This window comes from Panthera leo, chromosome C1 (genome assembly GCF_018350215.1).
Source record: "Panthera leo isolate Ple1 chromosome C1, P.leo_Ple1_pat1.1, whole genome shotgun sequence".
In the NCBI taxonomy this organism is placed as follows: domain Eukaryota; kingdom Metazoa; phylum Chordata; class Mammalia; order Carnivora; family Felidae; genus Panthera; species Panthera leo.
Window position 1 is genome coordinate 105,486,987 of NC_056686.1, and position 24,019 is coordinate 105,511,005.

The 24,019-nt window shown below is 39.5% G+C and overlaps 1 protein-coding gene across 6 annotated transcripts in view; it reads right to left on the minus strand.

Moving 5' to 3' along the window:
- The window catches only part of POGZ (pogo transposable element derived with ZNF domain), a 52,216-nt gene that overhangs the window by 12,476 nt on the left and 15,721 nt on the right, over positions 1-24,019 (minus strand). For 3 of the 6 annotated variants that reach the window (XM_042953979.1, XM_042953976.1, XM_042953974.1), the window contains 9 exons: positions 19,298-19,422; positions 18,146-18,304; positions 10,191-10,366; positions 9,179-9,287; positions 7,658-7,948; positions 7,359-7,577; positions 5,091-5,197; positions 4,068-4,405; positions 3,542-3,696 (listed from right to left, as the gene is read on the minus strand). In XM_042953979.1, coding sequence (XP_042809913.1) covers positions 3,542-3,696; positions 4,068-4,405; positions 5,091-5,197; positions 7,359-7,577; positions 7,658-7,948; positions 9,179-9,287; positions 10,191-10,366; positions 18,146-18,304; positions 19,298-19,421 — 1,678 coding nt within the window. In that variant the 5' untranslated portion in view covers position 19,422. The remainder of the gene's footprint in view (positions 1-3,541; positions 3,697-4,067; positions 4,406-5,090; positions 5,198-7,358; positions 7,578-7,657; positions 7,949-9,178; positions 9,288-10,190; positions 10,367-18,145; positions 18,305-19,297; positions 19,423-24,019) is intronic. The other 3 variants (XM_042953975.1, XM_042953978.1, XM_042953977.1) reach the window with 3 other exon arrangements.

Consider the following 24,019-nt stretch of genomic DNA (forward strand, 5'->3'; position numbering starts at 1 on the left):
TCTGCTGACAGTGAGGAGCCTACTTGGGATTTTCTCTCTCTTTCCCTCTCTTTGCTCCTCCCACTCTCTAATTAAATAAATAAATCTTTAAAAAAATAAAAACACTTCAGAAAACACCTTCAGAAAACAAATGGAAACATTTTTTTCAAAATTAAAAAGAACAATGGGTCCCAAAATATGAACGTTAAAAAATAAGCTACTTTTGGGGTGCCTGGGTGGCTCAGTCAGTCGGTTAAGTGTCCAACTTCGGCTCAGGTCATGATCTCACTGTTCCTGAGTTTGAGCCCTGCATCGGGTGCTGTGCTGACAACTTAGAGCCTGGAGCCTGTTTCGGATTCTCCTCCCCTGTTCACGCTCTGTCTCTCTCTCAAAAATAAATAAACATTAAAAAAATAATAATAAGCTACTTTTATGCAGGATCTGCCACTGGTGCAGAACAGAGGAGTTAAAAAAGAATCCAAGAATAAAACGGATACATACTAAAATATAGAGAAAATATTTACCTCTTTGGGTCAATGATTTCTCAGGTTTTTCATCAGTATAAATTTTAAGTCATAAATTACTCAAAAATTAAAAGTCAGACATAACAAGAGTGGTTAAGTAGACAAAGACTGATGAGGTTCTGATGGTCTGGGGTTTCCCCCACAAGGAAAAACTTATCTTCCTATGTACAGTCCAAACTTACATGGAATTAACAAAAACCCACCAGCAGATTCTGTATAAAAATGAGGTGTATGCAGTGGTTGTTGTAGATGAGTTATTCAGACTTTCCAAGACTCTGGGGTCCTAATCTAGACCAAGTTGGCTACTTTGCCACTAACTGCATAGTAGTTGATTCCAATATCCATTCTGTTCCCAAATTATTAGTCCGAAGTTCCATCTCATTAATTTTTAAATCTTGATTGCAGGCTGAAATGATTGTATTTTGAGTATACTGAGTTAAAATTTCAGCAGTGCCTGGTTGGCTCAGTAGGTAAAGCATGAGACTCTTGATCGCAGGTGAGTTCAAGCCTCACGTTGTAGATAGAGCTTACTTAAAAACAAAACAGGGGTGCCTGGGTAGCTCAGTCAGTTGAGTGTCCAGCTCTTGATTTCGGCTCAGGTCATGATCTCACCGTTCGTGAGATGGAGCCCCGTGCTGGGCTCTGCATTGACGGTGCACAGTCTGCTTGGAGTTCTCACGCTCCCTCTCTTTCTCCCCTCCCCCACTCATGCTCTCTGTCTCAAAATAAATAAAAATATTAAAAATAAAAAAAAAAAAACCCTGTAAAAGAAAACCAAACCAAACCCAACAATAAACAGTTAAAAGGAAAAAAAAGTAAACATTCTTAAATGTTTTATTTTTGAGAGAGAGTACGAGTGAGAAGAGGCAGAGAAAGGGGGACAGAGAATCCAAAGCAGGTTCTGTGCTGACAGCAGAGAGTCCAATGTGGGACCTGAACTCATGAACCATGAGATCATAACCTGAAGTTAGACACTCAACCAACTGAGCCACCCAGATGCCCCCAAAAAGAAAAGAGGTTTTTTAAAAAATTAAAAATAATTTCACTTAAAAATTTTTTTTTAATATTTACTTTTTAAGAGACAGAGAGACAGAGTGTGAGTGGGGAAGGGGCAGAGAGAGAGAGAGGGAGACACAGAATCTGAAGCAGGCTCTGAGCTGTCAGCACAGAGCCTTATGCGGGGCTTGAACCCACCAGCTGTGAGATCATGACCTGAGCTGAAGTTGGGCGCTTAACCGACTGAGCCACCCAAGGAGTCCCTCACTTTTTACTTTTTAAAAATGGCTACTAAAAAAATGAAAATTGCATATGTGGCACGTTATGTTTCCACTGACCAGCATTGGCCTAAGCCACAAATGGCAATCCCTTTACCCTTGCCAGTATGACCAAGGCCAAGGAGATGTAATGAGAAAACAATTCTGCTTAGTAAGAAACAGATTCAGGAAAGACACAGGAAGATCAGGTCTTTCTTCGTCTGTGCTATTTTGTGCCTGAAGGTAAGGCCCAAGATGAACACAGCCACTCTACTACAAGCCAGAGACAAGAAACTGCTGAGAAGTAGAACACTCAAGTTCTGGCCTTGCAGCTTACTTTACCTCAAATCCTCTCAATTAAATGATATAATGGGGGGTGCCTGGGTGGCTCAGTCGGTTAAGCGGCCGACTTCAGCTCAGGTCATGATTTCATAGGTTGTGAGTTCGAGCCCTGCATGAGGCTCTGTGCTGACAGCTCAGAGCCTGGATCCTGTTTCAGATTCTGTGTCTCCCTCTCTCTGACCCTCCCTGTTCATGCTCTGTCTCAAAAATAAATAAACGTTAAAAAGAAAAAATTATAAATAAATAAACAAACAAATAAATAAATAAATAATATAATGGATATCCTTAACATTTAATCCATTTTTAAGTCAAGGATTTTAATCTGTAGCAAAAGCATCCAGATAACATGGCATATTTCTGTTTATGCATTTTCTCACACAGTTTCCCATCACTTTTCTTACTACTTTTCATTCCTCTAAATCCTTCTTGTATTTAAAGACCCTGAAAGTTGTTTTTTAAGACCCTAAAAGCTTAATAAGCATGACTTTCTGGGAAATCTAGCCTCAAAGATCTTTTTTCTTCTCTCAACTATTTCACCCATCACTGGCATCATACAATGCACATGTTTATAATAAATATACGGTCTTGTTCTCATTTTCCTATATTTTTGTAATTTTTGTCTCTGCAACACAACCAAAAATCCCCTGAAGGACATAGGAGATATTCTAGGAGTCTGGACTCAACTCCTCACAATGGCACCTTACTAGAGATGTATGCTCTGAAGTAAATGGCTGAATTTTTGTAAGCCTGTGTTCAGCCTATATTTCCTCACCTGCAAGATGTCAAGTGGAGGTAACACTCCACATCTTATCTCACATTTCATTGAAAGCACTATCTTAATGGTAAAGCACTTTATAATGTTACCTTTTGTCCTATGTAAAAGCTATCAGGGCACTAACTAAAGTCGAGGTCCTCCTATAAAAAAGATCTTGGGGCGCCTGGGTGACTCAGTCGGTTGGGCATCCGGCTTCGGCTTGGGTCATGATCTCACTGTCCATGGGTTCAAGCCCCGCATTGGGCTCTCTGCTGACAGCTCAGAGCCTGGAGTCTGCTTTGGATTCTATGTCTCCCTCTCTCTCTGCCCCTCCCCGACTCACACTCTGTCTCTCTCAAAATAAAGTAAAAACATTAAAAAAAAAAAAAAAAAAAAAAAAAGATCTAGGTAAGGGATCCATCATGTTATATTATATACATTACAACACATTACAGTGGTCCTGAACCAAAGCCCCTAATACTTCACGATCTAGCACTGAACTCAATTCAGGCTTGAAGAGAAGTCTAAGTTGTAAGAATAGATGATGAGTGAAATAAGGAATTGACTAGAAATGTGCCAAGAGCTTCCTCTGTACTGATACTCATATATAAATAATGGGGTCCCCCCAGTGCCATTCAATGAATGAAAAGCAAAGTCTACCCCTAGAGTTTAAGAGTTTCCAAACTTACTAGTCGATTCATAAGGACTATGAACATTTTCCAAGTGGCACTGGAGCTGGAAGGGCGTGGAAAACTGGCGATAACAGTGTTGGCAGATGGTATGACCATCTACCTCACCATTCTGCTGATCAAGTTCTACGTGGTGTTTCATATGGTTCATGAATCTGTAGCACAGCACACGGGGAAAGTACAGAAAACAAAAAAATGAGCCTTGGAATCCCAGAACACACATTACATGTGTCCCCTCCCGCCCCCATACATACAACTTCCCCAGTTTGGGACAGTCCTTTTCTGAGCCCAGAAAAGGGTTCCTAAAAGTAAGAGTTCTGTGGAAGGATGTACTGGCTTCCTTCACTCCACCCAAAGTTATCTATTATTACCACAATACCTCCTCCTTCTAAAGTACCATTTATTGACTTAATGATAATCCTTAGCCAGAATGGATAATAGGACTGTTGCCCAAAGAGAAAAACTTAAACATCTAAGAAAATTTCAGTCTTCTTTTGTCCAGGGTAACCTCTGAGGCTATACTTACCGAATGTTGTTTTTTAGCCTTTTGGTACAATGTGGACATCGGAAAGACGTGGCGACCTTAGGGAAGTTTGTGAGTTGGGCCACTTTGCCACCATCCCGTCCATAGTAGAAGTCATCTACTAGCATGATGAGTTTGGTCTGGACAGCATCACCCACATTCTCATTTGGCTCTGGTACTTTGGTAGGTGGGGACAGAGCAGGAATAGGTGTGGAAGAGGGTGTGGAAGCAACAGGAGCAGTTTTCTCAGGGGACGGGGGCTTTGCTGCTGATGGGACACTGGGTTCTGAATCCAGAGACTTTCCTTTCTTCTGGTATTCCACCATTTCTGGGCAACAGTACTATAAAGGAAGATCATTGTGGTTATCCTGGGGCCTGGGATGTGTTAACTCCCCAACCTCATGAACATCTCCTGGGAATGGTGTGATTCTAGGTATTCTCATCCAGGTTTCACCCTTCGGTGTTCCACAGTGTTTCCAGGACTCCCACTTTTTCTAGTGGATATATATTTACAGCCATATGCCACTCCAAACCCCGTACCTTATACTTCTCCCTCCTGCTTTACATCCTTTAACCACCCACTAGCATAACCTGCCTCTAAACTCCCTGCTAAGAAATTTCAACCTTTGCGTCTGGACTATTACCAAAAAATGAAAAGGCTAGAAATGGGAACTGGTTAATGACTGACTCCTGATTCAGCCAGTGACACAATAAATAGAAGATAAACCAAGGCCAACTTGGCTTGAGTCCTGATATCTAACAAACCTGTCCACCTGTGCAATTTCAAAATCAATCATGACCAAGGAATTAAGGTCACATATTAAGGTTCTAATCTACTAGAGGTTCTTTAAATGTATCCTTCCACATTCCAAAGTATAAAACTCTTCCAAAATAGGCCAAAGGAGAGCATATAAAGCTTCCTAGTCATCTCAGAGCCCCCGTTTCACAAGTTCCCAAGCCTATAGGAAGTATACAGTGGTAGCCATTGAAGCTGGATCCCCATCACAGGTGGTAGGTATCACTTACACACATGTGACCTCTCAAAGCTTCGGTAACACGGAATTGAGCATTACATCGTGGACATATTTTCCGTCCACCATCCTGGAGGTCGAACACTGGGATGGAAGAGGTCACTGGAAGAAGTGAAAAGCATTGATAAGCTTAGTATGATGATATTTGAAAAAGATTATTGGCCCTTTGAAGAAAGGTTAAACACTTCCTGAAGAGCACATTAATGTTTATCAGCAAGCATGAGAGATCACTATGAGGAACATTCTTTTCATCATTCTTCTACCTCATGGCCAGCAAATCACAGCTCACAGATAAAATCCAGTCAGATGCCAACTTCTGTTTGGTTCATGAGCTAGGAATGGCTTTTACTTCTTTTTTAATTTTTTTGTTATACAATTTTTTCTTTAATTGTCGTAAAACATACATAAAATTTACCTCTTAACCATTCTCCAGTGAACAGCTAAGTACGCTCGCATTGCTGTACAAGCAATCTCCACCAGGACTCTTTTCCTCTTGTAAAACTGAAGTCTATACCCATTAACTAATTCCCCATTCCTCCCTCCTCTTAGTGCCTGGCAACCACCATTATACTTCCTGTCTCTGTGAATTTGACTTCTCTGGGTACCTCATTTAAGTGGAATCATACAGTATTTTTCCTCTTGTTACCAGCTTAGTTTAATACTTAGCAGAATGTCTTCAAAGTTCATGAATGTTGTAGCATGTGTCAGAATTTCCTTCCTTGAACAATACACTACTGTATGCATATATCGTATTTTGTTTATTCATCAGCTGATGCTCACTTGGACTGCTTGGAAGTCCAATAGTCTTTTGGCTATTGTAGGTAATGCTGCTTTGAACACGGGTTACAAATATGAGTCCCTGCTTTCAGTTCTTTTGGGTCCTACCCCAGAAGTGGAATTGCTGGGTCAGATGGTAATTTTATGTTTCACTTTCTGAGAAACCATCACACCAATTTACATTTCCAACAGCAATGCACAAGGGTTCCAACTTCTATACATCCTCACCAACATTTGTTATTTTGTTTTTTGGGTAAGAGCCATCATGATGGGTGTGAAGTGGGATCTCAACATGGCTTTGATTTGTATTTCTCTCATCATTAGTGATGGTGAGGATCTTTTTGTGTGCTTAGTGGCTATCTGTATATCTTGTTTGGAGAAATGTCTGTTTAACTCCTTTGCCCAGTTTTTCATTGAGTTGTTTGGTTTTTTTTTGTTGTTGTTGTTGTTGTTGAGTTGTGCTTTATAGATTCTGCACTTCATCTTAGCCAAAAGGGTGAGAAGCGATGTGCTTTATATATTCTGGATGTTAACCTAACCCTTTATCAGATACATGATTTTCTAATATTTTCTCTTATTCAGTAGGCTGCTTTTTCACTCTGTTCATAGTGTTCTTTGATGCCCTTTTAAAAGTTTTAAATTTGAGGTTGTTCCATTTATCTATTATTATTATTATATTCTTTTGTTACCCGTGCTTTTGGTGTCATGTGCAATAAATCATTGCTAAATCCAGTATTATGAACCTTTCCCCCTATGTTTTCTTCTTTTATAGTTTTAGCTCTTATGCTTAGGTCTTTGGTTCATTGAGTTAAACTTTTATATATGGTGTATGGGTCCAACTTCATTGGATATGAATGCCCAGTTTTTCCAATACCATTTGTTAAATGTTTTTTACATTTTTAAATGGCTAAAACGAAAGCGAAAGAAGATATTCTGACACGTGGAAATTACATAAAATTCAAAGTTCACAGTTTTAGTGGAGTTCGGTCATGCTTATATGCATATGTCTGCGGGTGCTTTTGCACAACAATGTGTAGTTGTAGCAGAGACCCTATTTAGTGCATAAAACCTAAAATACTTATCTGGTTCTTTAGAGAAAAAGTTTGCTGACCCCTGCTCTAGACCACTGAAAACTCTCACGCTCATAATCTTGTCTCCACCTGGAAACCTCCCTACCAATTCCTAACTTTTAAACCTTGTGCAGAAATCCACCTCCTCCATGAAGCTTTCCTTTGATTACACCACCCATCTCTGATCAACCAGTCCATTTCACTCATCTCCACAGCACAAGAGACACAGAATGGTTTCCTTGTAGCTGATTTAGTTATACTTTTCACAGTGGCCATCCTCTTTCCTACACTATAGTTTCTTGTGAGAACAGACTGTGGCAACTATATTCTATTTTACATCTCTATTTCAAGGCATAGAGTTCTGATATATCGAATGCTTTATTAATGTTTCTGAATGACTGGTCAGGTTACTGTACCTTTCATTGAAGACTCAGGTCCGCTAGTTCTCTGGGAGCCATGGGCAGAGCTGTTGTTGGATACCACCACTGGCCCAGGACTCTGGCCCAGGGAAGGGATGGTGTTAAGGGTATTCACCAGTTTGGCTACTTCATTGGTATTTTCACCTGTAACCCCGGGTCGCTTCACAGTGACAAAGCTGGCAATGCTCACTGCAGGTGGAGAGGGGAAGGAGGGAGCTATGTTGGCCAAGTGATAATCATCTGTTCTCCACCCACAGCCCTGCCCAGTACGGCCATCTCCACTTCCCAAGGCTCACCTAGCTTGGGATTGGGTGTCTGGCTGGATTGGCCTGGAGGCTGAGAAGCCAGCTGCCCCAGTGAGGTTGGCTGTGTGGCGGTGGGAGTGGTAGAGGTGCTGGGGGTGGACTTGGTTTGCTGGGACTGCGACTGTGGGACGGTGCTCCGAATGGTCAGAGTGGCCGGGATGACGGTGGTGAAGGTGTTGGTGGTGGGCCGCACAGGCATCGTGGAGCCTGGCCTCACTGGGGTCATCTGAGAGAACACTTGTGGGACTCCAACTGTCGGCTTAACAAACTGGGTACCTGGAGCTTCAAAAGAAAAACAAAGTACCACATCTTGGTCAATGAGCTCACCTTTAATACGTTCTACCAGTGTTTACCGGAAATACTGGAATAGGAAAAAATAATTTCTCCAAACTGTTTGGTGGCCATCAGAGGATACCAAGAGTAGCACATTAGACATTTTTAATGTCTAAGAAAATAGGTATGCAAGCAGATAAAAGAACTTAGCCTAAGTAACCAGCCCTATTAAACTGAAGAAGGAAGATTCCTATCAATTCCTCCCCAAACACCTTACCACACTGCCTTTTCCATCCCAAGAATACAATTAGGAGTAGCTTGACCTCAATACCGAAAGAACAAGGATGAGTACAGACTAGGAGGCAGTATGGGTATATATAGGCCAAAGGGCAAATGTGGTCCTGAAAAAAGCTATCTTTCTTTTTCAGGACACTAAAGGAGTCCTCCATTCTTTTCTATGCATTCAAAAAGACTAACTATGCCATTCTATTGGGATGTCCCAGAGGCGAATGTCCTGGCTCAGCTGCAGACAATTCCATGGACAGGTGTATAAGAAATATCAGAACTAGGTAAGATAAGGTCATGAGACTGAAGGCCAAAAACACTCTGTGGGCTCTGAGAACAACAACGACAACTTAGAGAGACCAGCTTATGGAGGTACCTTCACAACAACGAAATTAAGATCTCTTTTGGTCTGAATTGTAGTAAACTTACAGACACTTAATAAAGAACTGTGGGGAAAATGACAAGATTTCAGAAAATTATTTTCAATTCAGTTTCTTAAAAAAAAATACTAACTAGTCATTGGCAATATTTATCATCAAAGGTTAGGTCATTTGTTTTATACCCAAAATCTATGCTATAAAATTAAAGGGAAAGAAAGTTTATAATCCCACCATGTAAGTGAGTAAACTTACAAGAAATCGGAAACTTGAGAGTTTGCATTAATAATATTCCTTCAGGATAACAAACTTTACAGCTGACAAAAACACCAGAAGCAGAAAAATGACTGTATAAACCCTTCTTTAAAGGGTGGTAAAAAGTTAAAAAGAAAAATAAAACCACCATCCTGGCCAAAGGTTAGATATCATTTTTAAAAATTGGGCTTAAATCAGTGTGATCTTATATTTTTAGATTTTCCTTAAGTATGCTTTTTAAATGACCAAGAATACTTTGAGACAGTAAAAACAAATCTTCTGGATGCCAGTTTATTTCAAATGGGTAGACATTTTTCCTTACCTGGGACTAGTGTTATTGGTCTAACCGTTTGGCCTTGCTGTACGTTCAGCACAATCCCAACCTGATTCATTGCATTTTGTACAGGCCGGACATTTCTTACAGGAAATCCCTGCATTAAAAAGCAAAATGATCTTTAACATGGAGATTAGCTAACACTAGCAGATACTACAGTAAGACTACATCCAAAAAATTCCCACTCCTACCCAGTGGTTCTTTTTCTAGAGGTAGAGCTTTTAAATGACCAAGATGGAGAAATTTAGGAATTTTGGCAAAAGTTTTGAGTGACAAAATATCAAAACTGAAGAATAAGCTTTAGTCCATATGAGCAAAAATGAAAATCTACTTCCTGTCTTAAAAAATCAGCTTAAAAAATACCTCATCCACAAACTGGCCCCTAAACAGATAAAGACATAGAAGGGGAAAAAAGTGACACTCTAAGAGTATTCACTGGAGTGATTCAACACAAACCAATTGTTAAGAAATTGTTTCCAAAGTCCACAAACCTCTGGCAAATCTGTAAGAGGAGAGTTTGTAACTCAGGAAGCCACAGGCCAAGAGCAGCACTTGCCTTTAGGTTCCACATCCAGCATCAGGCTTTCAACTTCAACTGACATTATGTATCAAATAATCTGCCTCCTTCTCTTCCAAAGTTCTCCCTGCACTTCACCAATTTCACACACAGATTTCCAAGTCAATTAACTCACCCATTATAAGAAAATCAACCCAAGCAAAGGGCAAGAAGCTTTGAGGGCCAAGTATTAACACTTCCTAATCTAAGCTTTCCAACTAATTTCTGCCCAGATCTCAATCAAACCACTTAACAGCCCTCTGAAGGATAGGAAGAAGATATTACCCAGCTGTATGTTATATTGGGCTTTCCATAAAAGTTAGTATCAAATTATAAAACAGCAAATGAGAAAGCCAGGACAAAAGACAGGACTTAAAACTCCAAAGGTTCACACAGTCTTTCTTTCCTTCCCTATCCAGCCCCAGAATTCAGAGTCCTACTCACCTGTGTAGTGATGAATATTGGTTGTGAGGCCACAGGAGAACTAGTCACATGATTGGCATTCTGCATGACCTGGACAGGCCTCAATACTGGTTGAGTAACCATTGTGCCCAGACCTGGGGTTGGATTCTGGGTTAGGATGAGCGGCTGTCCACCTTGTTGGACCAAAGAATTGCCAGCTAAGGGTAAAAGAAAAAAAAATGTAAGAGAAAACAAAGCCACATTTTACAAGAAACATTGGGGTCTCAGATAAGAAATGCGGTCTCAGATATTAAAATATCCAAAACTGTCACAACTCACCTCAGGTTTAACATCACCAACCTCACCAAAAATTTAAGCTTCACCCAAATCTACATCTAAACAGAAAAACAGGTAGATAGGGGAGGTTCACTAATATCTCCCCCGTATATCTTAACTATGGATGTCTTAATTTAGTAAGACTTTTTCTACATGGCTATCATTTGGACTCTGATGATTTAATATACGATTTAACATAATCTCTCCATACCAAACTAGCAAAACAAAGTAACATTTTTTTTACATATTTTAACTAAGTGAAACTTATTTTGTCAGAATGTAATTTGCTGTTAGCGAATCCACTTTAATATTTTTATCAGAGAAGTATTCATCAACAAACATTAATTCAGCAAGTACACAACATCTATAGAATGATGCCTCTTCCTAGTGATTTCAAATCTCAGAAATGCAACAGGTTCTCTAAGCAATCAGTGGCTTTTACAGATATGGGAACAGAGAGATTGACAGGCTATCCGTCTCTTTTTTGACATCAGAACTGATAAAGACTTGGTTAAAAACTAACCAACACCCAGTAAAAATGGTATGACTTTATGAAGCAGATGATTCATTCATAATAAATACTAATAAACTGGCTACTGAAACATTTTAGGTTGTTTTCATTTGTGAAAAAAGTAATTTTGTAAATGTTTTAAAGTTTTGTTTTTGTTTTTTTTTTTTACTACATTGGGCTAAAAAAATCATTAATACTAAATTTTACTGATTTACAAAGAATACCCCAAAACCAGACAGAAAATTTCAGAGTCGATATACCTAACTCAAAGATTCAAATAAGACACTGTGCCTCAACTTTTTGCCTCAAATAACCACAGTGGGATGGGTTCCTCTAAATTGTATGTCCTACTTGACAGACGGAGTCAGTGCAGTTAGCTACAAAGCTAGACTACTGGAGTGGGTATACAGGTGGCTATTAATGGGCCAACAATGGCTTGTCCCACTTTTTTCCAGAAATTGAGTACCCATCAGTGGACTAGACCTCATAGTTATGAGGCCAGCTGAATAGTCATTATGAGAGGTTGACAAACAGAAATTCCAAGTTCTATCAATGCTAATTATTTTGGCAATTTGCTATTTTAATTTAAATGTTTTATTATGGAGAAGTTCAAATACACAAAAATAGAATATCATAATGAATGTACCCCATGTACCCATCACTCAGCTGTAACAATTATTAACTAGTATCAATTTTGTTTTATCTGTACTTGCCACCCACTTTCTATAATCTAATAACTCTAATGAATTCTAACAAAATATTTTAAATGATTCTACATTCTTAAGTTTTTCTTTAAAGAAATTCTGCCAATTCATGGGTCTTACAAAGTTCTATTTCCAGAGGATAAAAGAAGCAGGCAATCAGAATCCTTAAACTTGAAATGCCTATAGAAGTATCAACCAACCAGCACCCTGCCTCACAGGGTGCTCTCAAATAAACTTAGAACCATAGCCATAAACTGATTAAATACAGGTTAGAGATTCAGCAGCTTCTCTCACAATATACTGTTTTTACAAATCTGAAGGTCTTCATGTTTCCTTTATTTTTTTGTTTACTTACATAGTCTTAAAACCCAGGGATGAGAGCTAAATTGAGTCAAAATGGGCTAAACAAGAGTTGAAAGTCATTATTAGTTATAGAATAAGACATCTATTAACATTAAATTCACATCATTCACAGCTCAGAATTAAGCAGTGGTTTATTTCACTACATACTATGTCTTTCCAATGCAAACAAATACGATCAGTCAGAACTACAGAAATCATTTCTAAACGCTGAGTGGTAGATTCTGAAGAACAAAAAGGATTGTAAAAATGTTCCGAAGTTTTATTCCTGATACTTTCTTAAAAAAAAAAAAAAAAAAAAAAAAAAGCTTTACTGAGATAACATAAACATATCATACATACCCATGTAAAGTATACAATTCAGAGGTTTTTAGTATATTCGAATACAAGGTTTGTGCAACTATCACTTCTATTTAATTCCAGAACATGTTCATCATCCTAAGAAAAAAATCTTGTGCCCATTAGCAGTTTTTCCCTATCTCCTCTCCCCAGCCCTGGAAACCACAGATCGTATAAATGGAGTCATACAGTATGTTGCCTTTTCTGTCTGACTCCTTTCATTCAGCACTACATTTTCAAGGGTTATTCATGTTTTAGTATACATCAGTATTTCATTCCTTTTTATGGCCAAATAATATCCCACTGTACAGATATACCACCTTTTGTTTACCCATTCAACAGCTCACGCTGTTCCATTTGGGGGCTATATGAATAATACTATGAACATTTGTTCCGGACATTTGTGTGAACATGTTTCCATGTTTCGAATATACAGCTAGGAGAACTGCTGAGTCATGTAAGTACACTTAACTTTTTGAGAAATTGACAAACTATTTCCCAAAGTGGCCGTACCATTTTTACATTCTCATCAGCAATATAGGAGTCCCAATGTCTCCACATTCTCACCAACACTTGTTATTTGTCCACCTTTTTGATTATAGCCATCCTAGTGGGTGTAAAGTGGTAATCTCACTGTGGTTCTGATATGCATTTCCTCAGTGACTAATGATGTAGAGCATTTTTCATGTGCTTACTGGCCATTTATATATTCTCTTTAGAGAAATGTCTATCTAGATCCTCTGCTCATTTAAGAAATTGGATTGTCTTTTTATTATTGAATTGTAGTTCTTTATATATTCTAGTTATCATGTCCCTTATCATATATATTATTTGCACAATTTTTCTCCCATTTTTTTTTTAATTTTTTTTTTTTTTAACGTTTATTTATTTTTGAGACAGAGAGAGACAGAGCATGAACAGGGGAGGGGCAGAGAAAGAGGGAGACACAGAATCTGAAACAGGCTCCAGGCTCTGAGCTGTCAGCACAGAGCCCGATGCGGGGCTCGAACTCACAGACCGTGAGATCATGACCTGAGCCGAAGTCAGCCGCTTAACCGACTGAGCCACCCAGGCGCCCCAATTTTTCTCCCATTCTATGGGTGTTTTCACTTCTTGATTATGCCCTTTGAAGCATAAAAGGTTTTAATTTTTATAAAGTCCAATCATTTTTTTCTATGGTTACATATGCTTTTGGATCCTAAGAATCCACTACCTAAATCAAGGTCATAAAGATTTACACCTATGTTTGCTTCTAAAAGTTTTACAGTCTTAACTCTTACACTGACCATTTAGTTAACGCTTATAAACGGTAAGGAGTGGAAGGGCCACTCCATCCACTTCCATGTGGGAAAAGTACCCAGTTGTCCCGGTATCATCTGCTGAAAAACTATTCTATACCCATTATATAGGAAAGGATTGATTACATTTTATTCTTAAGCAATTATCATTCTCCATGGAACAGGTATTTTGGAGTACAGAACAAAACTGTGTCCATATCCTTTCCACTATTTATTCTTTCAAAATAATCTTTACCTTGATTATATTTTAACACTTGACTCATAAAATACTACACACATTTAAAAGGCTTTTTAAAAATTATTTTAACATTTATTCATTTTTGAGAGACAGCACAAGCAGGGGTGGGGCAGAGAGAGAGGAAGACACAGACTCTGAAGCAGGCTCCAGGCTCTGAACTGTCAGCACAGATCTGGATGCGGGGCTCAAACTCACGGATGTGAGGATCATGACCTGAGCCTAAGCAGGATGCTTAACCGACTGAGCCACCCAGACACCCCTAAAAGTTCTAAAGTACAATGATAAACACTCTTGAATCCATCACCCAGCACAGGACTAGACCATTACAAAAACCATCAATGTACTCCTCCTCCGTCTCAACTCCTGGCCTCCCTCCCACATTAAAAAAAAAAAAAAAAAGTTCCTCAAAATCAAGAGTCAAGAAAATGCTTTTTGTATAGAGAGGGCAAAGAAAACAAGAGAAATAGATAAATTATAAAAGCTAAATCAGTGCCCCCAAAAGAATTTTTTTAATAATATAATTATTGGTGGAGGTGGCTATTGATAACCAGGAGCCCAACCAGTTTTAAATATTTGTTTGTTTATTTATTTATTTTTATTTTATTTTTTTGAGAGAGAGTGGGGGAAGGGCAGAGTGAAAGAATCCTAAGCAGGCTCTGTGCTGTCAGCTTGATCCCACGAACTCTAAGATCACGATCTGAGACGAAATCAAGAGTCTGGTGCTTTAACCTACTGAGCCACTTAGGTGCCCCAAATCCACTCTATTCTGACGTCTCATCCTTAAAACTAGACTAGCATTTCAAGAATATCAGATAAGGGTGCCTGGGAGGCTCAGTCAGTTAAGCATCTGACCTCAGCTCAGGTCATGATCTCACAGTTCGTGAGCTCGAGCCTCACTTAGGGTGAGCCCCACTTCTCTCTCTCTTCTCCCTCTCTCTCTACCTCTCGTGGGATTCTCTCTCTCTCTCTCCCTCTCTCTCTCTCTCTCTCTCTCTCTCTCTCTCTCTCCCTCTGTCTCTGCCTCTCTCTCACTTATGCCCCCTCTCAAAAAAGAAAAAAAAGAGTATCAGATTTAAAAAGTTACAGAATTGCCTGTATTATGCAAAAAGGGGGGTGGCTAGGCAAATTGGATTTATTAATGCATGCTTATCTATGCATGAAAATTTTTTGGAAGAATATACACGACATATGTAACTGGTTACCAGTCTGTACCCAATTTTTTTCCCACTAACATGGGTTAATGTTTTATTTATTTTTTTTTTGAGAAAGAGAGAGAGAAAGAATGGGGTAGAGGGGCAGAGGAGAGAAAATCCCCAGCAGGCTCTATGCTCAGTGCAGACCCTGATGCGGGAATTGATTCCATGACCCTGGGATCATGAGCTGAGCTGAAATCAAGAGTCAGATGTTCAACTGACTGAGCTATCCACACCCCCCATGGGTTAACATTTTAATTTAAATACTAGAGGTATCTGTATATAGATAGACTTTTTTTTTTAACTTTGTACACAGCCCTAGGTGGGCTCGGAAATCAAAAGTCCATTCAAGGAGTCAAGGAGACTAGGTCATGTCAGTGTGCCCTCATAAGCCTTGGAGTATCGTACGATCAAAGAAAAATTTAGTTATGCTGGTTGCTAACAGCACTTTGACAGATTATTTTAAGAGAAATACAGGAAAGCCATATAACAGAGGAAAGGACACAAACTGAAATCTAGACAATTCAAATCCAGTTTAGTCACTTACCAACTATTTGACTTTAAGCACATTGTTTAGACTCTCTAGACCTTTGGTTTCCACATCTGTAAAATGACAGAATCCTCTGGATAGTGGTTCCTCATCTTTATATGTATGTAAGGGCCCCTATCTATAAGTTCAAAAAAATTCTAAGGATGTTTCATATAATAAAAATCGTATTTTCAGTACCCAACAACTGAAAAAAATGCCTACAGAAATTAGATTTAAGTTCAATAGTACCTAAAGTTGGCAGCAATATGAGGAAAGAGCTATTGGTGGGCAATTATTCAGGGCAATCTATTAGGACAATTTGAGACCATCTATCAAGTTTTAAATGCCTGATCCAAACAATTTCACTTTCTACTGCAGATATGCTTACACAGTGCACACAGATACAATGCCTGAGAATGCTCACCAAGCACTGCTTGTAATCACAAAAACTAAGGACTGTAATAAATATCTAACAGTAGAGGAGTAAATGGTTATAGCCAAAAATAAGACCACCATATGTACTTCTAATGGAAATATAAACTGATACAACATTTCTAGATGGCCATTCCAGGAAAAATATCAAAAGCCTTAAAAACTATGCTGACTTTCGATCCAATAATTTGACATTTATAAATATGTTCTCAGAAGTAAGGAGGTGAGAAAAGACACAGAGACAGAGATGCTCACAATAGCTCTTTAAAGTAGCAGTATAGCCCTTTACAACTATCGTTAATAATAAGTAACCAAACAACAGGAAATACAGTTGACTCTTGAACAACACAGGTTTGAATTGTGAAGGTCCACTTGTATATGGATTTTAAGTTTATTTATTTTTATTTTTTTTTAATTTTTTTTAACGTTTATTCATTTTTGAGAGACAGGGCATGAGCGGGGAAGGGGCAGAGAGAGGGAGACACAGAATCTGAAACAGGCTCCAGGCTCTGAGCTCTCAGCACAGAGCCCTATGCAGGGCTTGAACTCACGGACTGTGAGATCACGACCTGAGCTGAAGTCGGATGCTTAACCGACTGAGCCACCCAGGTGCCTCTAAGTTTATTTATTTTTGAGAAAGTATGTGTGCATGGGGGAGGGGGGAAGAGGGCAGAGAAAGAGGGAGAGAGAATCCCAAGCAGGCTCCATGCTGTCAGCCAGAGCCCGACATGGGGTTTGATCCCATGGATCAAACCATGAGATCATGACCAGAGCAGAAATCAAGAGTTGGACACCCAACCAACTGAGCCACCCAGGCACCCCTGGATTTTTTTTTAATAAATATAGTATAGTACTATGTTATCTCTCTTTTTTATGATTTTCTGTATAACATTTTCTTTTCTCTAGCTTACTCTATTGTAAGAATACAGTATAATACATATTACATACAAAATCTGTGATAATCAACTTATCAACAGAAGGCTATCAGTATTTAAATTTGGGGGGAATCAAAAGTTATATGTAAATTTTCAACTATGCAGACAGTTGGCACCCCTACCCCCCATGTTGTTCAAGGGTGAACTGTACCTTTACTCATCAACAATGTTACAGACATACACTGATTAAAATGGGAAGATATTCATTGCATATTAAGGGGAAAAAGGAGGCAAAGAGTAATGTAGAGGCTGTATGATCCGTTTTTATAAAAAGTAAATCACAACATATACCACATGGGAGTATATAAAAGTACATATATGTACAAAATAAGAATTACAAATAGTTATCTCCAGGTAGTGAGATCACAGTTAAAAAATTTTTTCCTTCCTTTTATTTTTTTCAGTTTACTTTTTCTACAACACACGTATTATTCTTGTATTAATAAAGCTATTTTGTTTTTAAAGGAAATAAAACAATTAAAAGTAAGCCCTCTGCAGCAACACAATGATTCTATAAAGGTGCTTATTCTAGTTTAGGAATCTTAAGACATAACTTGCCTTCAGAGTGTAAAAACAGTCATCAGAAATGAATAGAAACCAATACTACGCAGCTTCTCTAGTCAATAAATACACTAGAAGCACCACTCTTTCACCACTTCCTTCAAGTAGAAAACAACCCTATCCTATTTTCCATACCCAGGAACCAATGACCATATGAATCTGCCAAAGAAAATTCAGAACAAAGCTGCCCTGGGAGAATTCTTACCAAACTAGTGGGGCTTATTCTACTTAAAAAAATAACAAAAACAATCAAACAGCACCCCCCGCCCAATCTTTTTAATAGTCAGGAATTTTAGGTTTACATTTTCTCTCCCACAAATTACCAGCAGCAAGATCAGCTGCCCTCAGACTTGAAAGACCAGCATCCATTCAGCACTAACTCAGAAGGAACAGCAACACTACTGAATCACTTCCATATCACAGAATCATTACTAAATTCACTCCAACTAGTAGAACCATCTCAGTACCTAAAACTAAACAGGTACATCTGTTCCTAAGACCTCTTTATTTCTCTCTCTCACCCCTCTGGCCCAGGAAGAATTTCCCAATAATCCCACTTACCATTGTTGTTGGCAATTAGTGTGACAAGAGTCTTCTTTGTACTGTCGCTGTTCTGTGCCCCGCTGCTACTAACGGTGGTGGATGTAGAGAGGTGCCCAGCAACAGAAGCATGGGCAGCGATGGGCACTGGAGCCGAGACTGGCTGCTGGCTCACAGAAACTGTGGGGAAGGGGAGGCATAGTCACTTGGAGACAGGGACAGATGACACTAAAGGATATTGTTCTAATCCCTTTCATCTTGTTGTGGGTCTCTACAGCCAAAAAGTTTCCTGCTTTCTTTGCAAATCCAACTGTTCATCTGATTTCTCCTCCTACTTGTCCCTCGCTCCACCAATTAGACACAATGCCTTCTTCACCTCATATTTCCTGGTTAATTTAGATCGCGAGCTCACTGAACCAGTATTTTAAGGTTTTGCTTATAAAGCACAAGCAAATCTCTAGGACTCAAAGGTTTATTATCACCACTATTGGTATTTATAACCATGCATACATAATAAGCCATACACAAGATCCTGAACTGTGCCCTGTTTCAGCCTAAACCAATGCCATCTTCAGGTCTCAAGGTAGGAAAGATAAAAATAAAGAGAGCAACAGATACAATTTAGCAGGGGGAAAGAACCATCACCCACTCTCTGAATTTAGGGCAATCTAGAATTTGACCCTGCAACATCACGTTTTTGAAAGAGCAGCTAACAAGCCTATGTTTGTAAACTGTTCATGAAGGCAGACACAAAGCAAACTCTGTTCAGCTCACAAAGGAAACCAAGGTCAAGTAAAACAAACAAAGAAGAGAAAAAAGACTACGGGATCCTGTGTTTGACTGGGTACATAAATGAACACTGCCACACACACTACTTTGCGTTCTTGTTTGTACATTTGGTAAGAGGACTGCCAAATGATTGCTAAGCATTGGTTAACTCAACTCTCAATGTTTTAAATAAATTGAGCATAGTGTTTCTAGCTTCACATATGAAGAAACTGAGGCATTTTTACAGACTAAAGCATAGAAAAAAAAAAAAAGCACCAGCGCCACAACGAGGCATCCATCCTTGGGTTCTTAAAAGTCTTTCTCCACCTCACACTTTCTTAATAAAAATGCCATCCAACTGAGTCGGTTTAAATAACAATCCAAGATCAAAAGAGTTTTTGTTACCTGTAGTAGTTTTATCCACTGAATTATAATCTTCAACGACAGAATCCTCAATGACATCGCTGATTTTCTGCCATGGCTCCAGCTCCTCCTCCTCACATTCCATAAAGAGGTCGGTGTCCGCCATGCTACAAGAAAAAAGGACCAAATAAGACACTGACCTCAATGGGGCGCCTGGGTGGCTCAGTCGGTTAAGCGTCTGACTTTGGCTCGGGTCAGGATCTCGCGGTTTTTGAGTTTGAGCCCCATCGGGCTCTTGTGCTGATAGCTGGGAGTCTACAGCCTGCTTCTGATTCTGTGTCTTCCTTTCTCTCTGCTCCTCCCCTGCTCACTCTGTGTCTCTCTCTCAAAAATAAACATTAAAAAAAAAAAAAAAAAAGATATTGGACCTAAGAAGATATTGACCTCAAAATGAGAAGTGGTTTTATACAAAATATGGAATCAGATTCTTCAATCCACCCTTATGCTCCCTCTACCCTTTCCCCTAACCTCCCCCTACTGCCACATTTCGAAGGATCTAGAATTATAACTTTTGCTCTCTTAAAAATATTTATTTTGAGAGAGAGACAGAGCACACACAAGTGGGAGAGGGGCAGAGAGAGGGAGATAGAGAATCCCAACCAGGCTCTGAGCTGTCAGTGCAGAGCCTGACTGGGGATCAAATCTCATGACCTGAGCTGAAATTGAGAGTAGGACGCTTAACTGACTGAGCCTCTCAGGTGCCTCATTATAAGTTTTATTCTTGAAAACAAATTATGAAAGAGCTCACAGCAATTATTCAATAAGAGGAGTATAAAAATTTAATCTGTAATACCCAGGGCTATGATCAGGGTGAGGCAAATCATCCAAGTACAGGGTCTTCGATTAAAATGTATGTTTTGGGGGTACCTGGCTGGCTTAGTCAGTGGAGCACATGACTTTTGATCTGAGTTGTGACTTGAGCCCCACTGTGGGTACAGATATTACTGAAGAAGAAAATCTTTAAAAACAATAATAATAGGGGCACCTGGGTGGCTCAGTCAGTTGAGTGTCTGACTCTTGATTTTGGCTCAGGTCATGATCCCAGGATTGCAGGATTGAGTCACATGTCAGGCTCCAGGCAGGGCATAGAGCCTGCTTAAGATGCGCTCTCTCTCCCTCTGCCCCTTTCCTCCCTGCTCATGTGCTCTCTCTCAAAAAAAAAAAAAAAAAAAAAAAAAAAAGTAAAAAAGGTATATTTTGCTCATTATGAACTTTTTCGTATTAATAGTACTCTTTTACTATGTTAAAATACTCTTTTATTCCTGAGCCTTTTTTGCAATCTCTTAAATTTTACACCCAGGATAAGAACCTCACTTGTCACACTACATTCCCAGTTTACAAACTTAGGCTGTTAGCTGCTCTTTCAAAAAGGTGATGCTGCAGGGTCAAATTCTAGACTGCCCAGAATTCAGAAAGTGGGTGGTAGTTCTTTTCCCTTCCAAATTGTATTCTTATACTCCACCATGACTTGGGAGTGAGCCTTTAATTTGAAAACACCTAAGTTACATGCTTTTTCTTTTTCAAGTTTATTTATTTATTTTTAGAGAGGGGGAGAGGGAGAGAGAGGGAGAGAATCCTAAGCAGGCTCTGCACTGTCAGCACGGAGTTCAATGTGCGACCTGATCCCATGAACCACAAGATCATGACCTAAGCCAAAATCAAGAGCAGGATGGACACTCAACTGACTGAGCTACCCAGGCACCCCTACATGTTTCTTATAAACACAAAGTCTGCACCTCTGCAGTGTAAACAAAGAGCTATTGCTAGGCGCACCTGGATTCCTCAGCTAAGCATCCACTTTTTTTTTTTTTAAGTTTATTTATTTTGAGACAGAGTGCAGGAGGGGCAAAGAGAGAGGAAGAGAGAGAAAATCCCAAGCAGGCTCCATACTGTCAGCACAGAGCCAAATGTGGGGCTCAAACTCACAAACCACAAGATCACGACCTGAGCTGAAACCAAGAGTAGGATACTTAACTGACTGAGCCACCCAGGTGTCCCAGCATCCACCAGACTCTTGATTTCACCTGCGTAGGGCTCTGGGCTGTCAGCACGGAGCCTGCTTGGGATTGTCTCTCTCCCTCTCTCTCTGCCTCCTCCTCTCAAAAATAAGTAAAAAATAAAAATAAAAAAGAGCTACTGCTATTCTGCCCCCCAACATCAGTAGACTAAAGGTCAACTTCTTTGTCTTGGAATTATAATAGCATTACTGCTCAATGCTCAAATAAAGCTTTTAATGCAAAGGCTCTCACAGTGCCCTTAGTATTTCAGAAACTTTTTTTTTACCACATCTCTATGCCAAAAACCAACCTAAAACTAGTCTAAATAGTTGGGTCCATAGAACGTGACAGGATTCATTTTTAAGGTGCCCAACAGATGGCGTTGTTCCCTTGAAAATTTAAAATATCCAGGCAGCGTGATGGGTACTAAGGAGGGCACTTATGATGAGCACTGAGTGTTTTATGTAAGTGATGAATCACTGAATTCTACTCCTGAAACCAATATTGCATTGTATGTTAACTAAAATTAAAAAAAAAAAAATCCAGCCAACACCCCACTGAGTTAGCTACAACCAAGTGCCCACAGTTTCAATGGCTAAAGTGCCTAACTCGATTCTAACTGGTCTCTAAATTCTAATTATTTTTGTCTTCCCAGGCCAGGACCACAGTGGGGAGAAAATGTGAGCAAGGAAAGAAAAACATATAAGGTATCAACTTAAATTTTCTTAGTTTCATATTTAACATAAATATACAAAAGACAACGCTAGCCAGAAACAGAATTAAAAAGAAGGGTGGGGTGCCTGGGTGGCTCAGTTGGTTAAGCTTCCAACTTCAACTTTGGCTAAGGTCATGATCTAACAGCTTGTGGGTTCAAGCCCCACATCAGGCTTTGTGCTGACAGCTCAGAGCCTGGAGCCTGCTTCAGATTCTTTGTCTCCCTCTCTCTGCCCTTCCCCTGCTGTGTTCTCTCTCTCAAAAATAAACTTAAAAAAAAGAGCCAAATCCATACCACAGGCAGTCCTTGAGCAAAGACTACACAACACACACTTCTGTAGTGTCCAGACTAGTTTTACTGAAAAAGACATCATTCTAAGCAACTTTTTTAACTATTTAATCTTATACCAGTTCTCTACTATGTAACTTTCTTAGAGCCCATAACCAACAATTAATTAATGCATGGATATCAAACATCTGGCAGAATGAATATAAACTGTGGATGATAAGTTCTGGGGATGGTTCTCAAGCACTTTCTTTCAACTCTGACCAGCTGCAAGCAAACTCCCCATACATATGCTGAGCATCAGAAGAAAACTTTCCTTCAGAGTAAGTAGAGGTAGCTGAATGCAAATTGTGGTTTTCAGTGTCATGCCTATGGATGGATATTTTAATAGCATATCCAAAAGGCTGGTCTTTACCTAAAACTACTTCTAATATTTTAAGGGACTGAGTGCATGTTTCATTTTATGAAGCAATAAATTTTTTAAAAATATTTTTTAATGTTTACTTATTTTTGAGAGTGAGAGAGAGAGAGCGCGAGCGCGCGCGCGCGCAAGTGCACAAGCAGGGGAGGGGCAGGGAGAGGGAGACCCAGAATCTGAAGCAGGCTCCAGGCTCTGAACTGTCAGTACAGAGCCCGATGCGGTGGGGGGGGGGGGGGGGACTCGAAATCACAAACTGTGAGATCATGATCTGAGGCAAAGTCAGATGCTTTATAACCATAACCACCTGAGCCACCCAGGCAATCCAGCAATGAACCTTAAGAATAATATTCAAAGTTTCTTCCAGGGAGCCAGGGTGCCTCAGTCAGTTGAGCATCTGAGTCTTGATTTCAGGTCAGGTCATGCAGGGTCGTGGGACTGAGCCCCGTGTGGCACTCTGCGCTGAGCAGAGAGTCCACTTGAGATTCTCTCTCCCCGCCTCTGCCCCTCCTCCATGGGTGTGCCCTCTCTCTAAAATAAAAAAGAAAGTTTCTTCCATCTGATCAAAGTCAAACAATGCTAGTCCTCCCATGAAAAAGATACTCTAATAAACAGAAAGAGTGGGAAAGGTAGATTTGAAAAAAAAATGGCTAAGAAAGATGTTTGTGGCCTAACTACTTTTTATCAAGACAGAAGAACTCCCCATGTATATGTTCTGCTAAGACAACCAATGTAAATTAAGATTCAAAATGAGCAGAAAATTCAACTCAAAATATTTTTCAAGTTCTTTACAGCAAACAAGACAAATTAACCAATAAGGCTTGTCAACCCAGAAAAAAAATAACCAATCTGCTGACTGAGCATATTTCACATCCATCCAAACATCTCTGAAAGACAGTCAAACCAAGTTTTTCAAACAGTCCTCAATTCTGACCTAGACTGTTGTCTCTGAGCGTGATCCTTCATTTTACCATCTATAGTTCAGGGTCAAAAAACTGTGGAAAAGACAGGCCCTACCACAATAGAGATATCAACCTAAATACTTCACAAACTTGAAACATGCAAATTTAGCACCCTTCTTGTAGTTTTCCAGTTATCAAAAAGAAATCTTCATTAATATGAAGAAATGCCATACTTAATATCTCTATCAAGATGCTCATGAGAAAAAACGGTAACTCTGTGGTGCTCAGTAACCCATGGCAGGTAGCACATAGTTACCTTTCAACTATTTTTGATTAAAGAAGACAGGAATTACTAAATGCCCAGTAATGCAATGTATACATCTTCCC